This window comes from Apteryx mantelli, chromosome 20 (assembly GCF_036417845.1).
Source record: "Apteryx mantelli isolate bAptMan1 chromosome 20, bAptMan1.hap1, whole genome shotgun sequence".
Classification (NCBI taxonomy): Eukaryota; Metazoa; Chordata; class Aves; order Apterygiformes; family Apterygidae; genus Apteryx; species Apteryx mantelli.
In genome coordinates this window covers 7,995,471-8,006,570 of record NC_089997.1, presented here as the reverse complement: position 1 = coordinate 8,006,570, position 11,100 = coordinate 7,995,471, and the positions used below count along the sequence as shown (strand labels likewise).

At 54.4% G+C, this 11,100-nt stretch overlaps 1 protein-coding gene across 1 annotated transcript in view; it reads left to right on the top strand.

Moving 5' to 3' along the window:
- Positions 1-600: 600 nt before the first annotated feature.
- Positions 601-11,100, top strand: part of LOC106490507 (olfactory receptor 14A16-like) — a 188,990-nt gene continuing 178,490 nt past the window's right edge. The window contains exons 1-2 of the mRNA XM_067308725.1: positions 601-791; positions 986-1,202. Of these exons, the coding sequence (XP_067164826.1) occupies positions 601-791; positions 986-1,202 (408 nt within the window). The remainder of the gene's footprint in view (positions 792-985; positions 1,203-11,100) is intronic.

The following is an 11,100-nucleotide window of genomic DNA, read 5'->3' as shown; positions in this document are numbered from 1 at the left end:
CTCCTCCACCTCCTCCGCTCTCACGCCTCCCTCACGCTCCCCCCCCCCGATAGACTTCTTGAAACCGCCTTGTAAGGCTGTCCATCTCATCCTCGCTCACCCGTTCCCTCCCACTGGCTCGTCTCGTACTATCGAAGGTGACTCTCCTCCGCCCTCTTTCTCTGTCCCCGGCGCCATCTTTGGCCGCTGACTCGCCCTGATTCCAGCTCTTATCAGGTACCATGAGTGCCCCGGGGAGCCACTCATTCGGTGTTCGTATTCTCCCTCGCTCATTCCCTCGCTCATTCCCAGGCCGTCCTGTGCCTGTGCTATAGGAGGGGAGCAGAGGAGCCCAGGGCTGGCGGTGATCTCCAGGGCCTGAACCAGCTGCCCTGGGACGAGTTGCGACAGGCAGACAGAGCAGGACAACCTTGCCCTGTCGCGCCCAGTGAGCCCGAGGGGGAAGGAGCTCATGCGCTGGCTGGCGCTCCGTGGCCTCCTCTTCCTCTCCGAGAGACCCACCACGGTGAGCGAGCGCTTGCCGCCGGTGCCTGTGTCCAGAGCATTTCCACCATCAGTGGTTTGAGGAAAATGCTGCGTGTCTCCCTGCAGGCAAGGAAGATGCAGAAGTTGATCCTGCACCTGGTGGAGCAGCTGCAGGACGCTGACGGGGAGATGAATGCCACGGCGCTGGCGGTGCTGCGCAACGTGTTGCGCCACGCTGACCCACGGCAAAGCAGCCACCTCATGGTGCATCTGGCCCACGACCTCCTGTACCTCTTCCCCAACGTGAGGATGGTGGCAGGGAGCCGGTAGGGGGCCCGTTTTGGTTCCCCCCACCACCACTGCTGAGGTTGCCATCCTTGCCCCAGCAGGAGGTCGGTGTGGTGCGGGAGCTGGCCATGCGGCTCTTCGGGGAGCTGCTGGGCCGGGCAGTAGGCAGGGAGAGGCAGCAGATGAAGCAGCTGGCACGCCTGGGGCTGCTGCCCCTCTTCCTCCATCTCAGAGACCCACGCCCCGGCGCGGCACAGGTACAGGGCACCGTGGCGGACCATACGGCCGACCGGGGGACACTGTGGGCAGCGGCCGGGGCCATCACCCGTCTCCTCGCTCCTCCCCAGGCTGCCCAGGCAGCCCTCATGGATGCCGCAAAGCTCCTCGGCTGGAGGCAGCTCCGGAAGCTGGCCGAGACAGCGCAGATCTGGCGCATTGGCGTGTACCTGGTGAGGAGGCCCCAGCAGTGCCAGGCCTGTCCTGGAGGTGCTGGCCCCTGTCCCGATGTGGCCAGCACCTCTTCTGGGAGCCAGCACCTGTCCAGCAGAAATGACAGTCCTGGGGAGGGGAGGGGATGACGCAGGTGAAAGGGACCTGTCTGGGTGCTGATTGCAAGAGGACCTCTGTGGCAGCCACCCCACCAGCCCATGGCCGGCAGGCAGGCAGGCAGGCAGGCAGGCAGAGCTCATGGCCACCTTGCTCAGGTCTTGCCCCTCAGGAGCAGACCTGCTGCCAAGCAGCACACAGCTCCTCATCTAGGTCTCCTCTGAGCCCAGTGTGCTGCCACTGTAGCCCAGGGGCAGCACAGGCATCATCTGGAAGTTTGCTTTTGCAGCTCATCGTTCCCAAAGTATTGCATGCTGTATTATTATCAGCCATAGGGGTTTTTTTTAATAGTGTGATGTGGAGGGTCATGACAGGGTTAAACTGGTGGAAAGCTGCAAGTAGCAAGCAACAGGAGCCTCAGACAAACATACTCAAGGACACTGGTGCAGGTGGGAATGATACATCCTGAGAAAGTACAGATAAACTAGCAGAAGCCAGTGGGAACCAAGGTTAAGGGCAAGACAGCCTTTCCAAACAAGTAGCAGAGTACAAGGCGTGACCGCTGTGTGCGTGATTGGTGCAATGACTGGCTACCTGTGACATAATCTGCATGATGATTGGCTTAGCAAAGTGTGCCTGTGAAACCACTGAAGCAGCTAACTTTTTAAATATGCTCAGAAATAAACAATAAATGTCTCAGGACGCAAACCCCCCTGAGTCCGTGCCATTCATCTGCCACAGATGGGCTTGTGCCCAAGTCAGTCTGGAGCACAAGGCAGGAAAGGTGAGGGCAGGCACTGTCCTGTTCGCCTGGTCATGAATCATAATTTCAAAGGTCATTTTGTAAGAGGTGAGCAGCCTTCAAGCTGTCTGAAGAGCTCCCCAGCTCACAGGCTGCTGCCTCCTTTCCAGAGGCTCCTTCAGACCAGGTTTCTTGCTCAGGAACATCACAAGCCATTGCCTGTATGTGGTGCCTCAAGCACATTAGCGCGTGCTGCTGGTATATGTGGGCACTGACTAGACATTATTGGTAGATGACCACAGGGACAACCATCAGATAACCCAAATGGAGATCTTCCTTTTATGTGGCAGATGAGCCCTCAACCATGTAACATTTCTGTCCACACCATCACAGCTCTCAAATGCTTCTACTAAAGGTCCAGATGCTGTAATACAGGGATGGCAAACAACAGAATGGATTTCCTGCCTAAAAGTAAAAAGGAACAAAGCAGCACTAAGTCTGTTTATGCTTCTTCTCTTTAAGAAAAATACACACATTTGCAGATAGAAGTGTTCTGAGAGTTGAAATGCTTTTAGTGCCTACAGTGCAGCATTGCAGGCTGTGGCATTGTCTATGCTTGGTAAATGTACTCAACTAAAGGAAATGTTTATATTAATTGACAGGTGTGTTATAATATTTCCTCCTCAGTACAACGACAGAAGAAAAAAAAAAAAGATTTGTTTGTGCAAAAAATCCTTGGTTGCATTATAGCATTATAAAAATAAAAGAAGCTAGAAAAAGTGCATGACGTGCCATCAGGCTGATGGAGCTATTGGGAGCTCTACTGGGAGCTACAGAGTCTTAAGAGGTGGTGAAAGCCACAGTCTGAATCCCACTGAGGTCAGCAGGAGTTCTGGCCATGCAGAGAGGTTTATGAGCAGCATTTTCCAGCTCCCTGAGCTGCCAGCAACCTTCTGACTGTTTAATTTGGAATGGAAAATATGGCCATGCACAACATCCTTGCTCTATTTCATTCAATCTAACAGAAATGTGGATTTTCAGACAGAAATAACAGGAAGCACATCAAAACCAGGCCACCTCCTTAACCATGAATTCCACCTACCTCACTTGAGTCAATTAAGCCTGTGAGATTAAAGAAGTGAAGAGAGACCTGTGTGCATCTTTCTTCAGGGGATGTGGTGCTAAAAACCAGAGCTGACAGGTCCAGGGTATGAACTGCAAGCTTTTCAGCCCTGAGCAAGTCTGAGTACATCTGGCTCCAGCCACTTGGCAACAGGCTGAAAAGCCTTTTTTTCTGATTGGTTTAAGATGTTTGCAGTACCTGGGCACTCCGTTGATCATAACGCTCTCTCCAGCATTGGTAGTCTGCCATTTCCGCCCTTTCCTTATTTTCCTTCTCTTTGGTCAATGCTGTCAGGATATTTCGTCTGTGCCACTGCACTCGCCCTGCTGCCTGCACTCTTGCTAATGCAACCCAGGATAAGGGTGGCCATCTTTGCTACAAGAGTACCCTGTTGATTTCTTGTCAACTTGATGTCCACCAAGACCCCCGGGCCCTTTTCCGCAAAGCTGATTTCCAGCCAGTCAGCCCCAGCTTGTCCTGCTGCATGGGGTTATCTCATCCCAGGGACAGGACTTGATTGAACTCCCTGTCAGCCTGTATCACCAGCCTGTCACTGCCCCTCTGCTTAGCAGCCCTGCCCTGCAGCATGTCAGCCACTCACCCCAATTTGGTATCATCCATGAACTGGCTGAGAGTGCACTCCATCCCATCATCTAAATCATTCATAAAGACAAACAGCATTGGCTGTGTATCGACCCCTGAAGAACATCACTGGTAACCTTTGCACCACTGTTCTCCATTCTTTCAGCCAGGTGGCCTCCAGCTAATTTCCCACACTCTGCATTGCTTCCTCCTCCATCCCGCATCTCCCCAGTTTGGCTACAAAGATGTTATGGAAAGGCATGTCAAAGGCCTTCCTAAATCCAAGGTATACAGCATGCAGTGCACTCCCCTTGTCCCCACAGCCAGTCATCCCATCACAGAAGGCAGGCAGGTTGGTCAGGCACAGTTTGCCTTCGATGACTTCACACTGGCTGTTCCCAATCCCTTCATGTGGCTGGAACCAGCTTCCAGGAAGATTTTCTTTCCAGGCACTGAGGTGACGCTGATCAGCCCATCACTCCCCAGATCCTCTTTTTCTCCTTCTTGAAGATGGATGCAATGTTTAGTGGGGAGGTGGGGAGGGGGGGTGGCCAGGCAACAGCTATGGTGCTGTGCCAGCTCCTGCTGCACTGCTGGTCCCTGCAGTGTGGGGAGAGGGGCAGGGGACAAGGCAGCACAGGGGTGGCAGCAGGTCGTCAGGGGTAGGGGCAGGGACAGGGGGCAGTAGGGGCTGCAGTGAGGGGTCATGGCCAGCATTTCTGCAGCACAGCAGCTGTTGTATTCACCTCACATGCAAAAGTCCCGTGCTGACCCCAGGCAGAAACAGACCATTTCCCTGGAGCCTGTGCCACCCTCTCAGCAGGACAGGGACATACGAGGAGGGTGCTCTGTCTGTCCTGGTGCTCAGGGCAGCTCCCCAAGGCTGGCACAGCTTTGCTTGAGGGACCTCTTCGTCCTTGGCCTCTACTTTGGAATGGCTGGAACAGGAAAAAGAGCTCGTCAGGCAGGGCTGGGAGAGCTCTCGTGGGATTTTCTCTTTTGCAGTGGAGCAGTGAGGAGCATCATGGCTCCCATCTGTGTCCCATCCCTGTGCCCACTCAACCTTCCTGCCCCACATACAGCCCACAGCCCAACTGTGCAGGCACCACATAGGACAAGGTGCATTCTGGGTTGGGGAAACGTCCCCCCAGCATGGTCCCCATGATGGGGCCCTCAGTGCACCATCCCTCCACAGCCCTCCTGCTCTGGCAGCCTCCCCCAGCACCCGGCGCCTGCCCAACCCCGGCTGTGTCCCAGGCAGGGGTGAGCACAGCGCCATCCTCCGGTGTCTGCTGGGGTCTGGGCCAGGAGAGAGGTCGGGCAGGGCTGGCTGTTCCCTTCGATGCAGGCCCTGAGCCCAGCAGGACAGAGCTGTCCAGGCAGCAAAATGCACCCATAAACCTGGGGTGCGTAGCCAGTGCTGGAAACGGCTAATGTGAGAAGCTGGTCCGTGATGAATGTCCTGGGGCACCTTCCCAGCCAGTCCACACAACCAAGGGCTCAGACTGGTCTCCTCTCTTCTGTGCCCAGCATGTCTTAGTTCCCCTCCAGAAGACCTGGCTCTGCACCACAAACCCACTGGTGTGTGTCCTCACCCTGCCTCTTCACACAGCTTAGTTAATATTGGCATTTTCCTCTCCCGGGCCCTTTCCAGACCAGAATAGCCCCTCCCTGGCTCTCCCCACCTCCCCTGCCCTCTCCCCAGCCCACCCAGCACAGCAGCCCTGGCTGGGGTGGCCCCGCAGCAGTGGCTACCACAGGGTGTTGTAGAGCTCGGGGTAGTCAGAGCACAACCCAAGCCTCACTGTGGGCACAGCAGCTCCGGGAGGCAGGGGGATATGTGTCAGCTGCCCCATGAACCTCCAAGCTGGAACTGGCCCCAGTGGCACAAGGACACAGAAGACAGTGACACTCTGTGTCCCTTGGTCTTGTGTCCAGGAGATTCCCAACCCCCAGACTGCCTGCAGCCCCCTGTGCCACTTGTCTCTCCAGGACAGCACACGAGTCCCTGCCCTGGGGCTCCTCTGGCAGCTCCTGCTGCCCCAGGGACACAGCAGCCTGCCCTTAGTTGACATGCAGAGAAACAGATTTATGTTTCTATTTTTTTTCCTCCTTGGAAGCACATAATTGCTCCTTTCCTATTCTCCAGGGACGTCCCTGCTCTCTGGAGACCCTTTCCCCAGGTGAGTGCATCAGTGCTGGCCTGCTGGCTGTTCCTAGACCCTCCGCTGTGCTTCCCACGGGGCCCTGAACTGGTGGTGCTGCTCTGCAGAGCGAGCAGGCTGTGGGGCCCCGGGGCCCTGAGGTGACTCCACACTGGCCATAGTGGTCAGGGTGGGGAGCAGACCCAGCTGGATGCACATCATTGCACATGACAAGCCCCTAGCAAGGGGTGTGTGGCTGTGGACAATGCTCTGAGCAATCACAGGGCATTTCAAAAGGCTCAGGCTGTGTTCAGGTGTGTCCCTAGATCCAACCCATGGTTCTCCATTGAAGTGACATGAATCACTCTCTAGGCTCCCTTCCCTGTTCCTGGGGGGGGGGGTCCACACAGCAGGCACCAGTCACCAGCACTGTCATATGGGAGACAGTTCCAGGCAGATACCACTTGACCATCCAGCACCTCCAGGAGCACTGGGCACCCTCAAGTGAGAGCTGAATCCAGCCTTCATTCCCTAACACATCACCCCATGAGCTCATTGCCTTGAGCCCATGGAGAGCCCTGGAAAAGCAACAGGCCCTTTCCATGTGAAAGTCCTTGAGTGCAATCTTGGCTCCAGCTTTGGAACAAGAGCCCAACCGTCAAGTACTACAGTGAGGAAATCCCCTTTTATTAGAGAGATGCCAGCTCTGACACAGTGATGGAAACATTTAGAGAAGGCCTCTGGGTCAGAAAGACAGGGTTAACACCTCTGGAGAAGTGGGATGAAATCAAACACTTCTGCACAAACATCACTATCACAGCAAGAATGTCCAAAGCACAGGAGTTATCTGCGATAACTTAAAAATTGCTTGTGAAGAGGGATGGGCAGCTTATTGATGCTGATCTTTTACCAAATGAATCAGTTCCTTCAGTGCATCCTTGAGCTCCTTGTTCCTCATGCTGTAGATGAGGGGGTTCACTGTTGGAGGCAGCACCGAATACAGAACAGCCACCACCAGATCCAGAGCTGGGGAGGAGATGGAGGGGGGCTTCAGGTAGGCAAACACTGCAGTGCTGATGAACAGGGAGACCACAGCCAAGTGAGGGAGGCACATGGAAAAGGCTTTGTGCCGGCCCTGCTCAGAGGGCATCCTCAGCACAGCTGTGAAGATCTGCACATAGGACAGTACAATGAAAATGAAACACCCCAAAGCTAAACAAATACTAACCAAAAGAACCCCAACTTCCCTGAGGTAGGAGTCTGAGCAGGAGAGCTTGAGGATGTGGGGAATTTCACAAAAGAACTGGCCCAGGGCATTTCCTCGGCAGAAAGTTACTGAAAATGTGTTTGCAGTGTGCAGGGCAGCATTGAGAAAACCACTGGCCCAGGCAGCTGCTGCCATTTTGACACAAGCTCTGCTGCCCATGAGGGTCCCATAGTGCAGAGGTCTGCAGATGGCAATGTAGCGGTCATAGGCCATGACAGTGAGAAGATAATACTCAGCTGAAATGAAAAAGCCAAGAAAAAAGACCTGGGCAGCACATCCTGAGTAGGAAATGGCCCTTGTGTCCCAGAGGGAATTGGCCATGGATTTGGGGACAGTGACGGAGATGGAGCCAAGGTCAAGGAGGGAGAGGTTGAGGAGGAAGAAGTACATGGGGGTGTGGAGGCGGTGGTTGCAGGCTATGGCTGTGATGATGAGGCCGTTGCCCAGGAGGGCAGCCAGATAGATACCCAGGAAGAGTAAGAAGTGCAAGAGCTGCAGCTGTCGCATGTCCACAAATGCCAGGAGGAGGAACTCATTGAGGGAGCTGCTGTTGGACATTGGCTCCCTCTCAGCTTGAGGCACTGTCCAAGGAGGAAAAGGCATTGACAAGTTAGGACAGGCTTCTCTGAGCAAATCCCATTCCCCTCCTCATAGTACCCCCCACACTGCCTCTCTCCTTTGCCTCCATTCAGCTCCCTTTCCTGAACTCTGGTTTGTGCTGAGTGTGCCATGCAGAGCAGGGGCCTCTGCCCATGGGCTCCAGAGGAGTCAGACCAGCTCTACTGGGTGTGTAAATGGAGGTGTCAAATTGCCCTGTGTATGCGGTGGGGATACCTAGGGATGAGCGCTGTGTGCTGAGTGAAGGTGACCTGGTCCAGTGACCCAGTAGGAATAGTCCCTGTTTACCACTCTAAGAGATGACTACAGCTCTCATGCCAGCTGTGTCTGAAGGAGAAGATGCTTGTGAGGGCTTCATCTGCCCCAGCCTTGCTCTCTTGAACAGAGATGCCTGTATCTGAATCAGTCACACCAGCTCCCACCCTGGCAAGGGAGAGAAACAGTGAAGTGAAGGCAAGGGGTGACCCAAACATTTCCATATGTCTGTTCCCCAGTGGGATCTACCCTGTCCTCCATCACGTCGTGGGAGCATTCTTTGATGGAATAAAAATCTCTGGCATTTCAGTTGCTCTCAGCATGAGCACTTGACCATCCCAAGAAGAAAAAGGGGCTCATGGTGACTGCATATGGAGTCCGAGTCAGAGGATCTGGTCTGTCCATGAAACTTGTCCCCTGCTGCCCTGTGCTTGCATTTCTCCCAGCTAAAGGACAATCACACTCACAAGTTGCTCTGAGAAAGAAACCGAACTGAGGTGAGAGCAGAGGAGTTCAGTTTCAAAGTGAACATTGCCAAATTCTTCTCTCTCAGCCCAGAGATGGAGAGAGTGCTATGGAGAGCTCTTCAGAAGGCGCGATGAGGTTTCTGACTCACACAACCAGCACAAGGATTCTCAGCAATCACAAATATGCTGCGGGAAGGCTCTGGTCTTCTGGAGGGCATCTTGCAGCCTGGTAGCACCCCCCACAAACACAGTCAAGAATGCTAAAGAGGGGGTCTCCTTAAGGGAGACAGTCAGCTCATTCCCCATGAGTTGCCTGGGAGGTTGAAAGGGGACTTGGGCACATTGCTGCCATGAAGACAACTCCATGCAGGACCCGCAGGGTCAATGCCTTAACTGCAGCTGAACCGCCCTGCTTAACCCCAGAGAGCAGGAGAACAAGAACCAGACCAGCATGGAGAGGTAAGGAAACAAGCAGCAATACTGTGAGCCTCCTACCAAAGGGAAAGCAAGGAGCGAGAGACAGACAGGCAGTAAGGAAAGCCTTCACCTTCCCCAGCTGTGCACACCACCTCCCAGGTGGCAACACTGCAGGACAGTCGCTCTCAGCTCCTTGTTGTGCAGTGGGAAAAAGCCATGCTGCAGGAGAGATGCCCCTCTGCTCTGCTGGAGCTCAGGCTGCTGAGGAGGGGGCTCATGCTCTGGACCCCATGGCCTTGAGGGCAGAGGCTCTGCTGGGTGGGAGCGGAGACACAGGGGGGCTTGCTTAGAGAAAGATGTCTGCAGTGTAGGTACTGACTGGAAGATTTCCAAATCCCCCCTCCTGCAGAATTTCTATTTTCAGTTTCCCCTCATTCTCTGATTGTATCTCCACTGCCTAGAGCTTTCCCTCCTGGGAGCTGCTTCCCTGTCCCATGTCTTTTCCCCACCCGCACTCTGCAAACAGTAGGAAAATGGAAGCATAGACTCAGAAAAGATCCTTATCTTTAAGATAACCACTGCAATGACTGTCCTCTTGAAAAGGCCCCTCAGAATGATCCTGTGCATGAGCTAGAGCTGTGAGCATCCCTGACCCATGCAGCACCCTCTCAACAGGAGAATGAACCTGCCCTGCCAGGGGGTCACTCCTTCCACCCAGAGCTTCTCCCCACCGTGCCATGGGGAGGTCTCCAGACAGGCTGAGTGCTGACCCTCGCAGGCAGCAGAGTCACTGCCCCAGGCACAGCACCCTGGGGTGCAGGGACACTGCTCTGAATTACAGTCCGTGCAGACCTGGGTGCACTCCCTGGCTTCACACCCCGCCATCATCCCTGGGAGAAGGTAGCTGTGATGCCCTGTCCCTCTGATGGTGTGGCTGGGAATCCCTTCTCTAAAGCACCACCTGCTCCAAACAGGAGAAGCTGGCAGAGCCACCCTGACAGACCCTATCAGCTGCGGAAGGCACCAGCCCTAGAAGACCCCTCCGGGAACCCCAGCAGCGTTGCCCTGCAGCCAGAGACTTACTGTGTGAAGGGCTGTGAAGACTTCTCCCTGCAGTGAGCTCTCAGCTGTCCTCCCATTCCTGACTGTCTTTAACTTCTGAGTCGCTCATCTCATCCTGGTGCCTGCAGGCTGTGCCCTGAGTCTTGCTGCTCCTTTAAGAGGAGCTGCTCCTGGACAGAGCTGTGTCTGTGCAGCATCTGCCAGGTTGCCATGGGCTCCTGCAGTCCCAGGAGCCAGGCACAGCTCAGGAACACAGGCCCAGCTGAAGACATGACATATTCTGTCCCCTGTGAAGCCTTGAGATGTTTCCAGGGCTCCAGGGCTGACAGTTCCTGAAAGGCTGCAGGGTCACCCCTGGGAAATATATGCTCAAGTAGTCTAACATGATCACCAATGGTCCCTCTCTAAACAGTGGAGAGAGACTGAGTCCACCATTGCAGTTGGTCTCATCAGAGGATGGTTATCTAAGAGAGATGGAAATGTCCCCCTCTGGAATGTCCTGCTCCCATCTCATAAGAAGACAGGACACCTGGACAGGGCCAGGAAGGGAGTTCATTTACTTGTGCTTCAGAAACTGATTTAGAGGAGTTAATCAATACATCTAATGCCCACTGAGAAGCTCCCGGGATGGAGTGGGATTCAGTTCCCTCCTGTGCGCTCCACAAACTCAGAGGAGGTTTCCTCTTGCCCAATTTTTGGGGTGCACAAAATGGCTGTCTGCAGGCGAGCTCCTTGTCTAAGGTCCTACTGCAATCAGGGGAGATGGAAGGAGGGAGTCAGCTGTACGCACTCACCCCTCTTTGGACTTTTGAAGGGACAGAGTTGGTCCAACACGTGCAATTGTCTTCTTGCTCTGATGGAACAACTATGAGACCCACATCCTTCTAGAGCATCAGGTGGGGACCAGGTGGAGAATCTCCTTGGCCATCTGAAATGACCCTCAATGCCTACTACCCCTAGAGCTCCACTCACTAAGGAGCTCAGACCTATGCAAATCCAGACATTGCAAATAGCTTATGTAATTCAGTGCAAACACTTGATTTCATGCAATGAAAACAGGCCTGCAGGGCTGACCCTGCAGTGAGCACAAGGTTGGGCTAGAGGCCACATGAAGTCTCATCCAG